This window comes from Phyllostomus hastatus, unplaced genomic scaffold (genome assembly GCF_019186645.2).
Source record: "Phyllostomus hastatus isolate PE091 unplaced genomic scaffold, TTU_PhHast_1.1 phas_contig_29, whole genome shotgun sequence".
Lineage (NCBI taxonomy): Eukaryota > Metazoa > Chordata > Mammalia > Chiroptera > Phyllostomidae > Phyllostomus > Phyllostomus hastatus.
Genome location: NW_025333835.1, coordinates 1,903,864 through 1,925,564, shown reverse-complemented (window position 1 = coordinate 1,925,564; position 21,701 = coordinate 1,903,864). Strand labels below are relative to the sequence as shown.

Sequence of the window (21,701 nt, the reverse complement as noted above, 5' to 3'; positions counted from 1 at the left end):
TTTTTAAGTACTTAATAAGGTCCAGACCACCCTTAGAAAGTGATGGGCCATGGCAAATTACATGATGTAGTTATATACTCAAGGGGAGCCTTACAGAGAAAAGAGCTTACAAAGATGCACAGAGCAAATGGAGGGGGAACCAGCCCTGTTATGAAGCAGAGGAGGCCCACATACACTAACAGCTGTGAGACCATCCTTCTTTGCTGCCATCTTACCTCTTCCTGAAGCAGTTGGCTCCCCACCCTCAAACTGTAAATTCCAGGGTCCCAATTTATCAGGTCATCAAACATAACTTTTAAGGAGAAGCAGCTCAGAATTTCTACCAACTATATCCATTTTCCTATATAAATCACAGCATAACCAAAAAAACCTACTTTTGTATGTTCAGACATATGTTTATCATACTTTTCTTGATTTTTAAAACCACGATCACAGGTATCACAAAAACAGTGAAAAACCGGTTCTTTTCTTTTCTACAAATAAAAATAAAGAGGTGTTAGGCTTTTGGTGAAAAATCTTTAATCAATAATAAAAACATAAGTATCTTTCTAGCAATACATACTTTGATTTTTCACATAACCCTTATATGTGGGGGAAACTCCTGAAGACATTACTAATGAAGAGACAATTCTCTCTCTTCTTTTTTCTTTTAATTTAAGCAAATATATTAGGAAAAGCCAGGCACAACAAAAATTTTTAAATCTGAGTAGAGCTAACATAAACAGTGAATAGCTTGCAAAGTGGTGATCTAAATAAAGAAGATGTATCAAGACAATCTAAAAATAAACATTCAGGGTAAAAACAGCATTCCATCTTTCAAAAAATCCATATATGTGTGTATATATGTAAATATAAATATATAAAAAACTACAGAAGGGGATAAAGAATTATTTAGATAAAGATCAGTTATTTTTTTACTCCCAATGTTATATTATGCTTAGACATGATAAACTCCATAGAAAATATTTAATGTTGAGATATTATAAATATAGTACAGTTTCACAATATTTTGTTAATATTAGGTACATATTTTCATGCCAAAATAAAGAAACTTACTCAATTTATTCTCAACTAATGACATTATTTACATACTTTAAAAGGTGAAAGACCAGATTGTAAACTACATCAGATAAAATAAGCTCATTTTAAGATTTCACTTCTGAATATAATCGAGTTGTTCCTCCTTAAAAAATTACAAAAGACCTTTATTTCCCCCCTCTCCTAATCGTCTAGTAATATATATATATAATTTATACGTTATTTTTCACTTCATTGAGGTTTAAAAACATCTTCATTTATCTGTAATTATAATTTTCAGTAATACTCACTCCTGATACTGTATTGAAATGAATTGTTTCTTTTTTCTATGATTTCATTTATTTCTCAAAAAGATTCCACTGAAATTTTCACTTACAGCTAAGATTCCCTGAAGATCCTATTATAGTCAGGCTCCACTGTGTCAATAATGAATGCAAAACACTGAGAGAGTTATTATAGAAGCATAATATAGGAAAGAATAACATTGGGACCAAAGTGCTACATTCAAGAACATCTTCGAAAATACCTTTTTTTTATGTTTTCTACAGGGAGGGAAGTTGAAGTCAGTAAGCTTTGCATCATATTTTTGTGGAAAATAAGAATGATTAACTGAAAAACAAAAAGAGATCCATAAATGTTTACAACTAAACAATTGTGTAAATTTTTATTTGCTATAGCATGTCACAAATACTTGAGTAAAAACTGCTTGAACAATTATAAAAGATTAAGAGTAGTCTACCAAATAAATATTTTTCAAATTAATACATAGTGGTGAGATTAAATGTCCATAGATGCTTTAGGCATCGAAGCAATGAACAAGCTAATCTGATAAAATTTCCTGTAGTTGTTTCAAATATTAGACATTTATCAATAAACAGTAAAACCCTTAATATAGCTCTTTCAACATCAATTTTATTATGTTGGAAACAACCAGGAAAACAACCTTGTAAAACACATTTTCTCTCAAATCCTTTTCCTTTTTTATTGCCATGATCCAACTCTGAAACCCTGATCTACTGTGAAGCCCTCCCAACTGTTTTACAGTTTCTAAAGTCCTTTCTTTCAACAGACTCTGTACCCTGACACCACAAAAACAATCCTCCAACTGTCACAGCCCTGCTCAAAATCTGCAGATGGCTTCCTAGAGTGCGTCAATGAGATCCCAGCTTATTTTTTCACTTTCCCCATACCTTCCACATACTCTGCTTCAGTCACAGTAGAATACGGCAATCTTCACAACTCATCTTGTAGGGACACCTCTTTGCCTGTGCCTAAAAAATATCTCTTCCTAAACAATTCTCAGGACACTAATCCAAAAGCTGTTCCCAACTCCTCGAAACTCTGAAGGCACTTTTTACATGCCGCCATTACCAGTCACACTGTATTGTTATTTACATTTATGAACCCATCTCACCTGACTTAGTATTGCCTCAGGAATGTTCATATCCTCAGCATTTGGCTTAATTGACTTAATTGGCTTAATTGGCACACATTGACTTAGATTCAATTTAATCTAAACTGAATCTTATGCAAGAGACTGGTGAACAATCTCATGACTTTAAAGTACGATCTACATGCTGATAACACCCAGCCACAAATGTCCCCTGAAGTACAACATAGCTAACAGCCCATTCAACATTTCTATTGATTGAGTTTGACGCACATATATCAAACTCAACTCCTGGTCTTCTTTCCAAATCTGCTCCATCCACATCCTTCCATTTGTTTGGCAAAGCACTTTAAATTAAACTCATCTCCTCTTTACCTCACACCCTATATCTGATCCTTCAGGAAGTTGTTTGGGCCCTACCCTACCTTCAAAATATATCTAGAAACCAACTACTTCTCATCACCTCCTGAGCTCCACCCTGGTCCAACTCCCCACTATATCTCACCTAGAAAACTGCAGTAACTTCCCTTTCATTCACTTCCCATTGGTAGCCACATTAATCCTTTAAAAACATACATCAAATCATGTCACTCCCCTACAGTATAAAAACCCAAGTCCCATCAAACTACAAGGCCCTCAACAACGGTCTACCCTCTTCCCCAATTTTCTACAATTCTACTCGAGGCTCAGTCCTCTTTAACCATGCTGGCTTCCATTCTGATCTATAGCTCCTGCCTCAAAGCTTTCGCGGTTGCCATTTCTTCTGCCTGTATCTTTATTACCCCACACGTATCCCCAGACCTGATTCCTCACCTCCCTGAAGTCTTGGGCCAAATGTTACCTTCCTTATAACTCACACTGACATTTAAAAGTGCACTACATATCACTCTTCTTTATCTTCCTCCATACCACTCACTGTCTTCTACTACAGTTTCATTCTGTCCTCTTGCATTAGATGTTAAGCTCCATAAAGATAAGAATTTTCGTATGCTTTGTTCACTACGATGTTCCCAGTCCTGACACATAGTTGAATTCAATAAATAACTGCTAAATTGGATGAAAGGGAGAAACACATTCTTCTCAATTTGTGAGACATTAATGACCAGACTCCAAGAGTGCAGCGCAAAATCCTCAGTGGAGAGGAAAAAAAGAAAAACTGGAGAGGAAAGGGGAAAAGAAGAGTAAATGGGGGCGTGGTAGGGAGAAGAGTAACAGCCTACCCGGAGTGTCGTGGGCTTTCTGATGCCAAGGGAAACTACCAAGAGACTGTCTCCAGGGCCATGATGTCGAAGCCTGGAAATTCCAGGAATGTTGGCCGTCGACCTGAGGCTGCGAATCAAGGCGGGACTGGGTGTCGAAGAGGGACTGAGCTCCGGGAAGGATCTGGGTGTTGAAGCCAGGAGACGTGTCGGTGACCACCGGGGTCTCCACCGGGGGTGGCACCTCCGAGCAAGGCTGTGACCCTCCTGCGGGAGGCGACCACGAAGGGGGTGGAGGCGGCGGCAACAAGGCCCAGAGCATCCAATTGGGTGGCAGAGGGGCTGTGTCGCTCAGAGGCCCCAGCGTAGGGATCAGCTCGGGAGCTGAAAACCACCCAGCGGGAGCTACAAATCCACCAGCCGACTCAGCCATGCTGCCGGCCAGGTCCAGGACCCGGTGCTCGACTGGGGAGCCTGCCTTACTCGTCACTTCCGTTATCGCGAATTCCCAAGGATCAGCCAACCACAGGCTGAAATGTCATTGGTCAGCGCCGGAAAAACTTCCAGCCTTTGCGACGGGTCGCGGGCTGTTTTGGGGTTAGGTTTGTGTGGACACACTTGCATTCGTTACCAATATCCGCCACTGTGCATGGCGAGGGATCTGATCGGGCCGGCTCTGCCGCCGGGCTTCAAGGCCCTTGGAACAGCAGAGGACAAGGAGCGGGACCCCAGCCCGGGTAAGCCGCGGTGCGTCCCCTGCCCGCCATGCCCTCGTGCCCCTTCCCTGTCCCGGCCTTACTCTCTGAATAGAAGTTTAAGGCCTGGAAGGCTGGGAAGTGGGGTGTGGCCGCGGGCAACCCAAGCTAACTTTCCTTCCCAGGCCTTAGCAGCAGGGGAGGAGGCCATGGAGACCTCCGAAACGAGTTTTGGCTTGATAATTATTACAATGAAGATGTGTTCCCATTTAGCATTAAATGGGCTGGACGCTGTGCTCAACTGTCCATACACACTCAGTCATTTAATTTTCCTAGCAACTGTGTAAGGTAGAGTTAATTCTTGCTGTCTAGAAAAAACGTCCAAACCTATAGACAAGTTTTAGAGTTTATTTGAGCCAAATATTTCTGAACGTGCCCTGAAGCAAGTTCTCAATGGATTGAGAAAATGTTCTGGAGAATGGCAGGTTTGCAGTTCCTTGTATGTATTTATAATCAAAGGTGAAAACGTAAGGAAGGTACCTGAAATCAACTGGTGGTAGATTAAGGGTGGGAGATGGGAAGCAAAGTGGGGAAATCTCTAGGACTGAATAAAAAGCAAAGTGAAGAAACATATTTATCTTATATCACTGAGTTGTTAACAGTATTGTTAATTAACATTTACAGTACAAAAACATAGTATTGGAGGAACCAGATAACAATGAGGGGTTCTGTAGTCTCCGGTGGTCCTGTGCTCTGGTGCCTGCAATTCTTTGACAGGTCTAGAAAGTTACTCTAACATTTCAAAAGTATGTTATCCTAGATGCCTAAGAATGATGGACAGGGCTCACTTAAGGTAAACATTGACCTTTGCTAGGCCCTTAACTACTCACCATTAGGAAATTGTGATCAGACCTGTGTGGTTACTTTTGGTCACTGAGCGTTTCACTGAGCGTTAGTATATAGCTCCTTTTTTGTTCATATTTCCTTGTTACAACTGGGGACACGGAGGCCCAGGCTATTGCCCAGATCACACAGCTAGTTAAATGGGGAAGCCCTCTGTAGAATGAAGCTGGTGCTCTGTGCCTTTTGATATACAGTGCCAGGCTCTTGGAGAAGACGCTTTGCTCTCTAGCCTGACCTGCCTCCCTAGCTTTTAGTTCTGTCATTGCACCTGACACACACAGCCCAGAGCTCAAACCAATTAGAATTTCTGGCAGTTCCTTAGAGAAGCTTCTTCTGGCTTCACTCTGTACTTCCTAACATACCTGACAGACCGCTACCCCATCCCTGAGAACCCAACTTAAATCTCACCTCAGTGAAGCCTTTCCCAAACTCCCTCAAACATTGTCATACCTTCCTCTTTACCCATAGGGTTTTTTTCCTACTTAATTACATTATGTATTTAATACAGTGTTTTTGAATAATTCGTTGGCTTGCCTGTCTCCACCATTGCACTATGGTGTTCATAAATTCTTCTCAGACTCCTCCATGCATTATCTATCTCCTTTAATGTTTGTTCTAATTTGCAGGCTGGGACTGACACCAGAGTTGGAAAAGAATAAAGCTAAAAGAGTAACTCTCCCATTTCTTAGTCTAACATTAGTTCTTTGATTACCTGGAGACGATGTTTCCACCTAGAGCAGCGGTTTTCAGCCTTTTCCATCTCATGGCACACATAAACTAATTACTAAAATTCTTCAGCACACCAAAAAATATATTTTTTGCCGGTCTAACAAAAAAAGATTTAATTTTGATTCATTCACACTGGATGGCTATTGTTGTGTTGGCTGTTGTCATTCTTTAAAAATATGAGAGTCTAAGGGAAAAGAGGTCAGTGCCCCTAACTAGTCAGGAATTGCATGTTTTAAAAATTCTTGAGGCAAACCAGCTCAAAATCACTGACCTAGAGGTTTCCTTCCAGATCTCCTTTGTTATAACCATTAAAAAGTCAGGCTTTTACTTTAGCAAGGAAAGTTCCATTCCACCATGGTTGAATGAGTTTGGGTATTAAAGTTTTTGTGATTCTCATAGTTATATTGTATAAGACATGATTTCTGCCTTCCTGGAGTTGGAAAGACAGAACCACTATACACAAATAGGAGTAAATGAGATTAAAGTCCATAATAAATGATAGCCAGTCAGTGCTGTGAATTCAAAAAAGAAAGTATAAAATGTCAACTAGGGGTTTGTTGTAGTGATTGTGGCCAGTTTTGACATACACGAGAAATCTTTAGTTGCAGGACCAGCTCTACCTCCTAATTATAAAAGCAGTAGTTCAGAATCATCAGGCAGTGATGAGGACAGTAGTTCTTTGTATGAAGGAGGGAATCAAGAATCTGAAGAAGATGACACCGGTCCACCTGCAAGGTCAGTCACTTCCTTAATCCAGGCTTCAAATCTAGTATACACGGGCTGGAACAGATCTCTAGAAAGGGGGATATCACATCTGCATTTATGCAACTCAGGAAGAAATCTTTCCATGTGACATTTCCTTATAAACTATACTTATTACAAAGTAGTTTATTCTAGTAGAACATAGGTGTGGAAATAGCTAGAGTTTTGATAAATTCTTATAAAATTTTTCCTTAAGGTTTTATTGAAGTGACTAAATATTCTAAATAAACCATAGAGTATATTTTTTTAAAATTACATATGCACTGTTTGTTTTAAGTTAAATTTCCTTCTAATCTAGCCTTACTCATACAAGCACATGTTAATAAGATGTCAAATTTTTGTTTACTATTGAGTAGCAGGGGTTTTTTCATGCATTTTAAAGATTATGAGATAGAAATAGCAACATAAAATCCTTCCTTAAATGAGATTAAAAGCCAAAGTCATAAACTTCTTGGCTCAAAAACATCTGGCAAGCAGTTTACTATTTGAAACTTCATTGGGTGGAATCTTTACCATCACAAAAAATGAAGAAAATTGATATATTACCGCTCTAAAAAAAAGTAACCAATCTCTATTTTAGGTGAAAAATAAATTCCAGGAAAAGATTAGTGAGAGACTTATTGTGATGTTTGTTTTTTCTTAATTAGTAAGGTTAATTTATTGTTTCAGTATTTATACAATTCATTGAAGTAAAAAATTGAAATTTCTATGGAAAATATGTTATGTGTATAAAGTTATACTACTGTGTTTCCAGAAAACGGGAGAGAAATCAAGGTGACGATGATGATGATGAAGGATTTTTTGGACCAGCCCTTCCTCCTGGATTTAAAAAGCAGGATGATTCTCCTCCAAGGTATAATGTGTAATATTTCAGGCCAGTCTTTTCTAAGTATTTCAACTTAGAAAGAGTCTATTAATTCATCCAAAAGTTGTCTGAAATTGTTTTTTTACTTATATGTTTATATGACATTGGAATTCATATAATAACAATAATTATTTAAATAAACTTTTAAATAATCACTTCACTTTAAGAAAAATAATTATAGCCTTGGCTGATGTAGCTCAGTGGATTAAGTGTGGACCTGTAACCAAAGGGTGGAGGGTTCAATTCCCAGCCAGGGCACCGGCCTGGGTTGCTGGCCAAGTCCCCAGTAGGGGGCACATGAGAGGCAAGTACACATTGATGTTTCTCTCCCTCTTTTTCTCCTTCCCTTCTTCTTTCTCTAAAAATAAATAGATAAAAATCTTTAAAAATTAATTTTAAAAAGAAAAATAATTATAATAAAAAATAATTATATATGTTTATGACACTTCCATAGTTTATAAAACTTCCAAATCTCCTATTTGATACTCACAAAAGTGTTTTATGGTAGGCTGGGTGGAACATTATCCTTTTCCCTTTTTGTAAACAGATAAGGTTACACACATGGTAAGTGATAGACCTGAGACCTCGAATCCTGGTATTTGACTTTTAATTCAGACTTTTTAATTTCATATTTATACATATATATACACACACACATACACATGTATGTGTATGGTGCCTGGCACAGAGTAAGCATATACTAAATATTGGTTCCTATTTTCTTGGACTTGTAAAATTTTTAAATGCTGAATATGAAATTGCACATCAAATTGTTTATAATTCATAACATTATATAGCAATATGTAAGAAAAAGTAAAAAGAAAAAAGACTGTTACACATTTTATATTCAGTTTATCATCATATTTGTCAGCTCCAAATTTATGGAGGTAACAAGGATAGACAATCTACTGTGTGTTTTTGCATGGCCCCTAAGCTAAGAATGATCTTTAAAGAGTCATTAGAAAATCAAAAATACATATGCAATAAGACCTAAATGTAGCCCTCAATGCCTAAATTTTCCCCTCTGGCCCTTTGTAAAAAATTTGCTGAGGATATAATATTTCTTTCAAGAAAATAAATTATTAAATGTATAACAGTTTCTTTTTTGAGAATTATGTATTGGCAATAATAAAATATATGTGAAATAAATAGGTGGTTGCATATAATATAGGGAGAAACCTTTTATACAGCCATAACATGTCATGATTAGATTCCCTTAATATATTTTAAAATGTCATGTACCAGTACTTTTATCTTCACTAATACCCTGAGGCCAGAGAATTGAGCTGTAATTTTTTTCTTTTTCTTTTTTTTTTAAGATTTTATTCATTTACTTCCAGAGACAGAGGAAGGGAGGGAGAAAAAGAGGGAGAGAAATATCAATGTGTGGTTGCCTCTGGCATGCCCCCTCCTGGGGACCTAGCTTGCAACCCAGGCATGTACCCTGACTGGGAATCAAACCAGTGACTCTTTGGTTCACAGGCCTGTACTCAAGTCACTGAGCTACACCAGGCAAGGCTTGAGCTATAATTTCATTTGTAGATCTGCTAAAAATTGTACTCAGAAAAAAACCCATGTAGTACTTTCTTCTATCTTATGATAGCTAATTTGATTTTTTCTGACAGTGCCAAACTTCCCTGTCTTTTATTTACAAAATTGTTTTTGTTCAAAGAAGTTTTATGAATCAAGACAACAGGTTATGAAATGGCTAGGATCAGAACTCAGACCTGATTTTAAGAACTGTTTTCCTCTGCCAGAAGCCTGTCTATAAGACTAAAATGAATACAGTGCAATCTGGGAAATTTAGCTTAGGACTTCAGTACCATCTTGGTTAGTAATACTGGAACAGTGACATCTCTGGGAAAAACACTGGTATGAAAGAAAGAATAAAGAAACTTAAAAGTATGAAAGAGTGTTGAAAATACTTTTTTCCCTTATTTTTTCTCTCTACAAAATAAGGCTTTCTTTTTTTTTAAGATCCAGAATTTAGGCACTCTCCCTTCTGGACTGATGACAGTTCCCTCAGAATGTGAATAGGGGAGCTTGAAAGAAAATGAACTCTTCATCAAGTAGACTAGAATTCAAACTCCAGCTCTTCCACTTACTAGTTTTTGTTATCCTTGAGCATGATTTTGCTCACCTAGAAAATCGAGTGACTTAACACCAGGCAGGGTTATTTTATGGAAACAGAAAGATGGAGTAGTTGAAGTGCACAGCACCTTTTCCTTTTTCTCAAATTGACTGTTTTCATTCTTATACACCTCCACATCATTTTTGGATTATCAGTGAGGACAAAGCTTAGATTTTCATACCTTATTGGCACATGTAACCATACATTGCTGACATCTGTCATATGTATGTGCTGTAGGTGTCCTTCAAATTCACTTTATACTTAAGTAGTTCTGACTATAATTATAATGCCCCTAAGGTAGCAGTGGACAATGAATATCAAAACTGAAAACTAAGGCACAAAATAGAAAAACATCTTTACAGGCGTTAGTCCATAATAACAACTTATTTTTTAATTACCATCTTTACTTAACATAGTTCTTGTAGGAAGTAGATATGCACCATTGACATAAAGGTTGAGAATTACTGGATTAGTGTGTAATCATTAGCTAACAAAAAGAAAGTAAAAATCCAAAAATTAGATTTTTCATATTAAGTGGGAAAATATTAGGCTATAGAATAAAAATAATATGTTAAATAAAATTCTTATCTCCAACATTTTGTACTATCTGGCTTTTATTATTATTGTGAATTTTATTCTGAAAACTGTTTTTTAAAATCAGGGAAAATGAAAAGGTGCATTTTATTTTTCAGGCCTCTAATAGGTCCTGCATTACCACCTGGTTTTATTAAATCTACACAGAAAAGTGGCAAAGGCAGAGATGATCCACGACCACAAGTATCATCATGTCTCAACTCTGAGGTTTGGAAAATTTTTGATTAAAGGATAAGATGTAACAAACTCAAGACTTTACATAATAATGACTACAGTCATTATTGACTACATTATTGACTATAGTCATGACTCATGTAATATAAGACAGTCATATTCAGATTAATTTAGTATCATAACATAGGTAGATGTAATCAAAAGCTAATATTATAGACCTGAGGTTCTATTAGAAAAATAACATGTAATGTTAGAAGTGTATTATCTACTGATGCTTCTTACCTTTGAAAGGAAGCTTCAAAGTGCTAGACAATAGAACATGATGAAAAGTTTAAGGAATCAATATGATTTGACCCAGAACAGAGAAATCTGAGGAATTTTAAAATAATTATCTTTACCTTGAAATTAACTCTCTCCTACCTAGCTCTGGTACATGTATATAACAAAGGCACTGGTGGATAAATAATTTATGAAAAGATAGGTAAAATGATTTTGGAGTCAAGTGTGAAGATTGTTTTCTTGTTAGAAGCCAGGTCTTCAACAATAGTTGGGATTTGTGCAGTACTTTATAATTTGTAATGCATTTTACTCAAACACAGATATTTTTATCTTGTCCATTGCCTTATGAAATAGATATTACATTTTACAGATGCTAAAAAACCAGAAACATTGGGTAACATACTCAAGATTGCAGAGTTTATACTTATGAAGCCCCAGCTCTGAAGCCTTTAAATCACCTGTTTATTTTGTTGTTCTGCATGGAATTCAACACTTACACTGAGGTTGTTAATAAAGGAAATATAATGCAGTGGTTAAGATCAGAAACTTCAGAATCATTTATTCATTCTTTCAGCAATATTATAGAGCTCCTATAGTGTGTTAGGCACATAGTCACAGAATGAATCTGTCAACAAATTCTTTTATTCCTACCTTCAAGAGATATCCAGAATCCAGCCACTTCTTTTACCACCCTGGTCCAAGTCAACATAACATTTCACCTGTTTTATTGGCTTTCATGTTTTAGCCCTTGTTCCTCTGCTACCTCTTCTCAGTGCAGCCGCTAGACTGGCCTGGGTGAAACAAAGTCAGATCATGTCACAGATAAATTGCTCCTCCTACCTGTGTAAAGCCAAAGTCCTTACAGGGCCCTCTAAAATCTGGCCTCCATTAATACAACGGGCAGGCTTCTACCCCTGAGCCTTTATACCTGCTGAGTCTCTCCAAAATGGTCTTCCCTAGATACCTCTGTGTCTTGCCTCCAAGACCTTCCATTTTTTGCTGGAATATCACCTCAAAGAGGTCTTTTTTAATATACCAATTTCATTGGTATATTAAATCTACACAGAATATTTCATTGATTATGAAATATTTCATTGATTATGCTATTACAGTTGTCCCATTTTTTCTTCTTCATTCTCCTCCTCCCTGTATACCCCTCCATCCAGCATTCTCCCCACCTTAGGTGATGTCCATGGGTTGTATATATAAGTTCTTTTGGCTTCTCCATTTCCCATACTATTCTTAACCTCCCCCTGTCTATTTTGTACCTACCAATTACACTCCTTATTCCCTGTATCTTTTCCCCCACCCCGCTGATAACCCTCCATGTGATCTCTTATTTCTGTGATTCTGTTCCTATTCTAGTTGTTTGCTTAGTTTGTGTTTGTTTTCAGATTCAGTTTTTGATAGTTATAAGCTTGTCATTTTACTCATCAGTTTTCATCTTCTTTTTCTTAGATAAGTCCCTTTAAAATTTCATGTAATAAGGGCTTAGTGATGATGAATTCCTTGAACTTGACTTTACCTGGGAAGCACTTTATCTGCCCTTCCATTCTAAATGAAAGCTTTGCTGGATAGAGTAATCTTGGATGTAGATCCTTGCCTTTCATGACTTGGAATACTTCTTTCCAGACCCTTCTTGCCTGTAAGATTTCTTTTGAGAAATCAGCAGATAGTCTTATGGGAACTTCTTTGTAGGTAATTGTCTCCTTTTCTCTTGCTGTTTTTAAGATTCTCTCCTTACCATTTTCTTCTCTTCAGTTAAGCCAGTGGAAGCCCCAGTTACCATTTTAATTAAATGACCTTCTATACTCACCATGATCATTCTGAAAATCCTTAGAATTAGTTCATCAAATTAAAGCAGCTTTTCACATACAGACAAAAAGATTCATTCATCATCTTTAATCTTGAGTGATTTCATTATCATGTGTCTTGGTGTGTTCCTCCTTGGGTCCAACTTCTTTGGGACTCTCTGGGCTTCCTGGACTTCCTGGAAGTCTATTTCCTTTGTCTGGTGAGAGAAGTTTTCCTTCACTATTTTTTCAAATAAGTTTTCAATTTCTTGCTCTTTCTGTACTCCTTCTGGCGATCTTATGATTCAGATGTCAGAATATTAAAGTTACCTCGGAGATTCCTAAGCCTCTCCTCATTGTTTTGAATTCTTGTTTCTCCATTCTGTTCTGGTTGAATGTTTATTTCTTCCTTCTGCTACAAATTGTTGTCTGAGTCCCAATTTCTTTCCCATCACTGTTGCTTCCCTGTGATGCGGACACTGGCCCGCATTGTCCATGGTGTTATGGATGAGATACAAGACAAATTCACATGGACTACCAAGTCCTGTATAGAGAAACAGGGACAGCACGGCTACTCTCTCATGAGGAGAGCACCCTGACCCTTGCCTTCACAGACTTTTATTGGCTTTCTAATAGCATACATCGAAGAAGGCTTTCATCCATTATACTTAAGTTTGCTTTAGGTAATTACTTTTTACAGATAGCAATGGAAGGGATGTTACTGATTATTTCTTATATATTAACAATGAAACAATGTTGCAAATGCAAGGCAATGATAAGAGTAATAGGTCTGGTTACATTTCAGTCCTTGAGAGAATTAGACTTCAGGAAGTTACTTTAAAGATCTGCAGTAAGCATTTGCTGCCTGAACTCAGGGTGAAGGAGTTTTAGCAAGAGGAAGTCACAAAGCAGCCTAGTTATAATGCAGGCCTGAATACCCACAGGAGAACCGATCCATGGTTTGGCTCCTGCGTGCCACGACATGCCTATTGGGTTTTTCAGTAGGGCTGAGCTACAATTGCCATTGCTAGGCAGATCGGTTCCCTACATCCCGGTATGTTTTTCTTTATTTCACTTTGCATAGCCTTCACTTTTCTTCTATTTTGCATCTACTCAACCATTTCTGTGAGCATCCCAATTAGCAGTGTTTTGAACTCTACACTTGATAGGTTAGCTATTGCCTCATCACTTAGTATTTTTTCTGGAGTTTTGATTTGTTTTCTTCATTTGGGCCATATTTCTTTGTCTTAGCCCACCTGTTACGTTGTAAGGGGTAGAGTCTTAGGTATTTATCAGGATGGCGCAACCCACTTACTGCGTTGTGGCACTGTATATGGGGAAGGGGTCAGAGAGAGAACAGTGCCACTTGCTTGGCGCTCGCCCTGCTTTCGGTCACTTACCTGACTACCCATAAGCATATTGGGCCCTTTCTTGTGCTGGTTCGGGGTGGGGGTGTTGTGTATGTTCTAGGACCCCATGGGTCTCTCCAACAAACTTTCCTGTGAGACTGGGAGTTTCTCCAAAACCCACCCGCTCAGGTCTTTACAGCCAGAGGTTTTGAGTCTGTAGTTTCTTTACTGGAACCCTGGGTTGCGCAGTCTGTCTCATTCCCGAGTTGTTCCTCCCAGCTCCTCCACATGCAAATGTGGGACCACCCAATCTGCTAGCTGCCACCTGGCCCTGCCTTGTCAGCTGCCTTTCGGCACATCCTCTCCACCCTGGCTCTCCAACTTTACTCTCCTACCAGTCTGGATGAATGTTTCTTCTTTGACTCCTTGATTGTCAGACTTCCATACATTCAATTTTCTGGCAGTTCTGATTACTTTTTGTTTTTTTTTTAATTTGTTGTTGTCCTTCTTTTGGTTGTGCAAGAAAGGAAAACATATCTACCTACCCCTTCATCTTGGCTGGAAGTCCTCAAAGATGTCATTTCTGGCCAACCAATTTGAAATTGCTGGCTTAATCTTCCCTTTACTCCTGTCCCCTTCTCTCCTTTAATTTTCTCCATAGCATTTATCACTACAGGAGATACCATTTATTAACCTCTCCCTATGAGAATGTGAGTCCATGGAGGACAGAGGTTTTGTCTTATCTGCAGTAGCCATTCAAAGTATTTGCTGAATGAGTAAGCGAGGCCCAGTCCCTGCCCTCATTGCACTTACAGTGTAGTGGACAATATATACAGTAAACAAATACCATCTAATATGAATGATTAAAAAGGTCAGACAAAATATAGTGGAACCATGACAGGGAAATCTAATAAGAAGAAAGGAAAAAAAGTCTTAAGTGAATATTAATGAATTGGAGCTAGCCCAGCAAAAAGGAAAGATTGTTCTAGAAAGTACAGATAGCATATTTGAAGGCAAAAAAAGTATGGAGAGGGAGAAAGTTAGGGTTTAAAAAAATCTAGGATGGTTAGGGTGGAGAGAATGAAAAAAAAGGGTAAGAGAAAGGGAGAGAGGTAGGCAAGAGCCACACAAGCTTTGAATCCTCGTGGAGCTTAGTTTCATTACTAGTAGCATTCAGGTGGTTATTTTACAGAGTTGTTTTAAGGATAATTTAGAACAGTAGGTATTCAATTTATAATAGCTCTGTTGTTAATATTACAATTAGTGTTATGATTACCACCTCCACTGTTGATGTCATAGGAGTAACTTTGAACAATTGATGCTGAGTATAAGGAATCCTTTCTAACAAGGTGGTTAAATACAGGAATAAATGACCAGAGGTAGGACTTCCAGCCGTTTCGGATAGCCACAAAATTAATACACAGTTAAGCTTAAAAGAAAGAAAGGGAAATCCATTGGTGTTAATAATATTGAGAGACTTCAAAGTCAGAGCAGTAAACACAGGTTACACAGCACAGGGCCACAGTGGTTTCAGAGGTACCAGCCATAAGCCCTGGGGTATTGGGCATGTGAACAGGAGCTACAGGTTCAGGCTCACTTAGGCAGAAGAGAATTGAGCCCACTGAATAAAGCCTATAGCCTCAAAGCACTGCTCTGTCTACAACAAGGGTACTAGAGAAATATAACCCACTGTCCTTAGGGAAGTTTTCTTCAATCTAGGGCCTTTTCAGGCTGTGCTGCTTGCAAATGATTCACACACACACACAAACACACAAAGCTAGGGGGTGTCTATCCAACTCTCTGCCTCAGAGAAAGAGGGGCAAAGGGTGGGGAAAGAAAGATAAATGTGGTAAAATGTTAGCAACTGATGAAATTGGAGTGAGGATACATGGGTGTTTTACTTGTCTTAGCACTGCATTCTTTCAAAATAAAAACTTTAAAAGATGTAGCATAATTCAAATTTATTTACATCTAGAACTTTGTCCTAACTCACTTGACAGCAACAAATGGGTAGTTTATATAATTCCCTAGGTGGTATCTATTACACATTATCTAGCTTTTCTTAGCAAGAGGGGAGGGATGAAGGTAGTGTAGAGGTTACATTGTAGCCTACCTGTTTAAGGGACTCTTGATTCTGAATTCTTTGCTTTGTAATTTTTCTTTCAACCTTTTTCAAAAGACACTTCTTTTTCTGTTGTCATTTTTTGTTTCAAAGAGAGGCTTCTCTTAGTCTCTTATTCACAATGTATACCCCCAAATTAAGACATACATGATAACGCTAATGGTTAATATTTGTTGAGTGCTTGCCACAAACCAGACACTGCAAAGCACAATATAAACTCATACTTGCCTGACTTAATTATATTTGCATGACTACATAAACTTAATTCAAACAATAGTCCTGGGGGAATAGTGTGTCAACTAGAATACTTTTAGCTGCAAATAACAGAAAATCTAACTCAAAATGGAGTTTTATCTTAACCTACAGAATTAGCAAATGGGTTATTTATATAATTTCCTGGTTGGTATATAATCTATAAGGAAAATGTGTTTCATATATTATAAGAGATCTAGGGGTAAGGGTCATCCCAGGGTTTGTTAATTCAGCGGCTCAATGAGATCACTGTTTTTTTCCTATCTTCTCTGTCATCCACAGTTTGTTAGACTGACTGACTCCTTCATTATATCAACAAGCCTGCCAAAGTTCTAAGAGTCACATGCAGGTGGTAATGTTCAGACATGGAACAGAAATGGTCCCTTCCAAGGTTTCCCGTAGACCTGACCTCATGTTTCTTTGGCCAAACGGTCAAGAGAAATGAGACCAAAGTGTTTGGTCTAGAATTATTAACATTTTTCCTTAAGGAGTTAGAGAAGGTCCCAGGTTCCTGAGAAGAACATGGCTCCAAACAGGATGAACAAATTTAGTATTCTCTTAGCAACAGAGTAGTTATTGATTGCAGCTGTTATAATCCCCATCTGAAAGACAAAAACGATGCCAGAAAGGTTAAATAACAAGCCTGAGGTCGCAGGGCTAACACAGTAGTAAATTGAGGCCATGAACTCAGTCTAACTCTGCAGCCCAAACTATAAACCATTAGGGTACAGAATTTCTATTTTATTTCTAAATAAAATAACTTACGTTTTTTGTGTTGTTTTTTTTTTTAATTAACTCATCCAGGACACCAAAATGATTTAATACCTAGATTGGATTTGGGTCTATAATTCTGGCTTCCCATTTTCAGTTTAGTGTGTTAAACCTGATTTTCTGTTTGCTCCTCCATCCATTTAGTTTATGGCTTCCAACATCCTAAGTGGTTATTTCTAAAAATTTCAGGCATTATCCTACCAAAACATGCTGAAATTTACCTTTATAAAACCACATTTTGTTAGGTGGAATTAAAAATACCATTAGCTTGTCCCATCATCTTAAACTTCAATACTATATTAATGTCATATCTTTTATAGTTTTACTTTAATATATAATCTTTATTATATTTTTTCCATTACCATTTAGTCCTCTTATACCCTTTCCCCACAGCAGTCACCCCACTATTGTCCACTTCCATCAGTCCTTTTTCCTTTCTGTTTAATCCTTCCACGCCCTAACCTCCCCAGGCCACCCCCCACTAGCTGTCATCTGTTCTCCATCTATAAGTCTGTTTTGCTTGTTAGTTCAGTTTGTTCATTAGATTCCACATATGAGTAAATTATATGGTATTTGTCTTTCTCTGATTGACTTATTTCACTTAGCATAATGTTCTCCAGGTCTATCCATACTGTCACAAAGGGTAAAAACCTTTCCTTTTTTATGGCTGACTAGAATTACATTGTGTAAATGTCCCATAGTTGTTTTACCCACCCATCTACTGATGGACACTTGGACTGCTTCCATATCTTGGTGATTGTAAATAATGCTGCAATGAACATAGGGGTGCTTATGTGCTTTCGAATTAGCATCTTGGGTTCCTTCAGATATATTTCCAGAATTGGGATTGCTGGATCAAAAGACCAATCCATTTTTAACTTTTTGAGGTATCCCCATACTGCTTTTCACAGTAGCTGCACCAGTCTGCATTCCCACCAACAGTGCAAAGGCATTCCCCCTTTCCCACATCCTCACCAGCACTTGGATATTGATTTATTGGTGATAGTCATTGTAACAGGTGTGAGATGGTATCCCATTGTGGTTTTTATTATCATTTCTCTGATGATAGTGACATTGAGCACCTTTTCATATGTCTATTGGCCATCAGTATGTCCTCTTTGGAAAAGTGTCTATTGAGGTCCTTTGCCCATTTTTTTAATTGACTGTGTTTTTTTGGTGTTGAGTTTTGTAAGTACTTTATGAATTTTGGATATTAACCCCTTATCAGATGTATCAGTAATTATGTTTTCCTATTCTGTGAGTTCTCTTTTTTTTTTTGGTTGATGATTTCCTTTGCTGTGCAGTGTCTCATACTTTCAAAAGTTCATTATATCTTTTATATCTGCTCATTTGTGTCATCAATATTATATTTATAGGGTGGTTGTAATCTGTTTGAAATAAATGTCATCAACATCACAGAGCTTACCCTTACAGAGATAAGCTATAAACACTTAAATCATCATCAGTTGAAATAAATAAAATAAAAAGAAGTTCTATGATATAAAAAACTGGCCTTGATCTTAGTATATTTGAGTCATAGATACTAGTTTTATAACATTGGAAAGATGTTTACCTTTTGAAATGTTAGCCTAGGTTTCCTCAAAAAAGAAAATAATTATGCCGTTTTGCAGTTATCTTATGAGGATCAAATTAGGTGTGGTATACACACTCCATAGTTACTAAGAGAGAGTATATGATTTAATTTTTTAATATGTTTTATTGATTACGCTATTATAGCTGTCATATTTCCTTCTACCCTTTATTACCCTCTGCCCTGTATCCCCTCTCCCACCATCATTCCCCCACCTTAGTTCATGTCTATGGGTCATACATATGAGTTCTTTGGCTTCTCTATTTTCCAAACTATTCTTAACCTCTCCCTCTATTTTGTACCTACCATTTATGCTTCTTATTACCTGTACCTTTTCCCCATTCTCCTCCTTCCACTCCCTGCTGATAACCCTACATGTGATCTCTATTTCTGTGAATCTGTTTCTGTTCTAGTTGATTGCTTAGTTTGTTTTTGTCTCTGTTTTTTTAGATTTGGTTGTTGATACTTGTGAGTTTATGGTTATTTTACTTTTCATAGTTTTCACCTTCTTTTTATTAGATAACTCCCTTTAACATTTCATGTAAGAAGGCGTGGTGATGATGAACTCCATGAACTTGACCTTATCTGGGAAGCACTTTCTCTGCCCTTCCATTCTAAATGGTAGCTTTGCTAGGTAGAGTAATCTTGAATGTAGGTCCTTGCCTTTCATGACTGTGAATACTTTCCAGCCCCTTCTTGCCTGTAAGGTTTCTTTAGAGAAATCAGCTGATTGTCTTGTGGGAACTCCTTTGTAGGTAACTGCCTCCTTTTCTCTTGCTGTTTTTAAGATTCTCGCCTTATCTTTAATCTTGACTAATGTAATTATGATGTTCCTTGGTGTGTTCCTCATTGGATCCAAATTCTTTGGGACTCTGAGCTTCCCGAACTTCTTGGAAGTGTATTTCCTTTGCTGGATTAGGGAAGTTCTCCTTCATTATGTTTTCAAGTAAGTGTTCAATTTCTTGCTCTTTTCTTCTCTTTCTGGTACCGGTATGATTCCAATGCTGGAACATTTAAAGTTGTCCTGGAGGTTTCTGAGCTTCTCCTCATTGTTTTGAATTCTTGTTTCTTCATTCTGTTCTGGTTGAATGCTTATTTCTTCCTTCTGCTCCAAATCATTGCTTTGAGTCCTGGTTTCCTTCCCTTCCCTGTTCCCTCTGTATTTTTCTTTATTTCACTTTTCATAGCCTTCACTTTTTCCTCTATTTTACAACCATACTCAAGCATTTCTGTGAGCATCCTGATTACCAGTGTTTTGAACTCTGAATCTCATAGTTGTATTTCTTCATTGCTTATTTGTATTTTTTAACATTTACTTTATATTTTTTATTGTAGTTCAAGTACAGTTGTCTCCATTTTCCCCTTACCACTCCCCCTAACCCCAGCCATCCCCACTTCCTGCCCAAGATCCTACCCCACTTTGGTTTTCTCTGTGTGTCCTTTATACATGTTCCTGAAAACCCTTTCCCCTTTTGCCCCCATTGTCCCCTCCCATCTCTCCTGTGGTTACTGTCAGTTAGTTCTTAATTTCAATGTCTCTGGTTGTATTTTGCTTGCTTGCTTGTTTTGTTGATTAGGTCCACTTAGAGGTGAGATCATATGGTATTTGTCTTTCACTCCCTGGCTTATTTCACTTAGCATAATGCTATCCTGTTCCATCCATACTGTTGCAAAGTATAGGAGCTCCTTTTTTCTTTCTGCTGCATAGTATTCCATTGTGTAAATATACTGTAGTTTCTTGATTCATTCATTTACTGATGGGCACTTAGGTTGCCTCTAGCACTTGGCTATTGTAAGTTGTGCTGCTATGAACATTGGGGTGCAAAGGTTCTTTTGGATTAGGGTCTCAGGGTACTTAGGGTGTAATCACAGCAGTGGAATTGCCAGGTCAAAAGGCAATTCCAGTTTTAGTTTTCTGAGGAAATTCCATACTGTTTTCCATAGTGGCTGCACCAGTCTGCATTCCCACCAACAGTATACTAGGGTTCCCTTTTCTCCAAATCCTCTCCAACACTTGTTTCTTGATTCATTTATGATGGCCAATCTGACCAGTGTGATGTGGTATCTCATAGTGGTTTTCATTTGCATCTCTCTGATGGCTAGTGATGCTGGGCATCTTTCAATATGTCTTTGGGCCCTCTGTATGTCCTTCTCAGAGAAGTGTCAGTTCAAATCTTCTGCCCACTTTTTAATTGGGTTTTTTGTCTTCCTGGAGTGGAGTTGTGTCAGTTCTTTATACGTTTTGGAGATCAAACCCTTGTCTGAGGTATCATTGGCAACTATGTTTTCCCATTTACTTGGTTCCTTTTTCATTTTGTTGCTCTTTTCTTTGGCCATGCAGAAGCTTTTTAATTTAATGAAGTCCCATTTGTTTATTCTTTCCTTTATGTCCCTAGCTCTAGGGGACATCTTGGTGAAAATACTGCTGCATGGAATATCTGAGATTTTCCTCTAGGACTTTTATGGTGCCACAACTTATATTTAAGTCTTTTATCCACCTTGAATTTATTTTTGTGTATGGTGTAAACTGGTGATCAAGTTTCATTTTTTTGCATGTAGCTGTCCAGATCTCTCAACACCATTTTTCAAAGATGCTATTTTTATTCCATTTTATGCTTCTTCCCCCTTTGTCAAATATTAGTTGACCATAGAGACTTTGGTTTATTTCTGGGCTCTCTGTTCTGTTCCATTGGTCGATGTGTCTGTTCTTATGCCAGTACCAGGCTGTTTTGATTACAGTGGCATTGTAATACAGTTGGATATCAGGTATTGTGATCGCTCCTACTCTGCTCTTCTTTCTCAGAATTGCTGTGGCTATTCAGGGTCATTTATGTTTCCATATAAATTTTTGAAATGTTTGTTCAGTATCTGTGAAATATGCCGTTGGTACTTTAATAGGTATTGCATTGAATGTATCAATTGCTTCGGGTAGTATGGCCATTTTGATGATGTTAATTCTTCTAGTCCATGAACATGGTACATAGTTCCATTTGTTTGTGCCTTTCTTCATTTCTTTCTTCAGTGTTGTGCAGTTTTCTGAGTACAGGTCTTTTACTTCCTTTGT

At 37.6% G+C, this 21,701-nt stretch overlaps 2 protein-coding genes across 2 annotated transcripts in view; one reads left to right on the top strand and one right to left on the bottom strand.

Annotated features, from left to right (window-relative positions):
• NUFIP1 (nuclear FMR1 interacting protein 1) overlaps positions 1-4,088 on the bottom strand; it is a 50,070-nt gene extending 45,982 nt beyond the window's left edge. Inside the window, exons 1-3 of the mRNA XM_045839091.1 lie at positions 3,649-4,088; positions 1,565-1,647; positions 375-473 (exon numbers count right to left, since the gene is read on the bottom strand). Of these exons, the coding sequence (XP_045695047.1) occupies positions 375-473; positions 1,565-1,647; positions 3,649-4,060 (594 nt within the window). The 5' untranslated portion in view covers positions 4,061-4,088. The remainder of the gene's footprint in view (positions 1-374; positions 474-1,564; positions 1,648-3,648) is intronic.
• Positions 4,089-4,186: 98 nt separating this feature from the next.
• The window catches only part of GPALPP1 (GPALPP motifs containing 1), a 37,891-nt gene continuing 20,376 nt past the window's right edge, over positions 4,187-21,701 (top strand). Inside the window, exons 1-4 of the mRNA XM_045839054.1 lie at positions 4,187-4,364; positions 6,557-6,689; positions 7,471-7,569; positions 10,405-10,513. Coding sequence (XP_045695010.1) covers positions 4,277-4,364; positions 6,557-6,689; positions 7,471-7,569; positions 10,405-10,513 — 429 coding nt within the window. The 5' untranslated portion in view covers positions 4,187-4,276. The remainder of the gene's footprint in view (positions 4,365-6,556; positions 6,690-7,470; positions 7,570-10,404; positions 10,514-21,701) is intronic.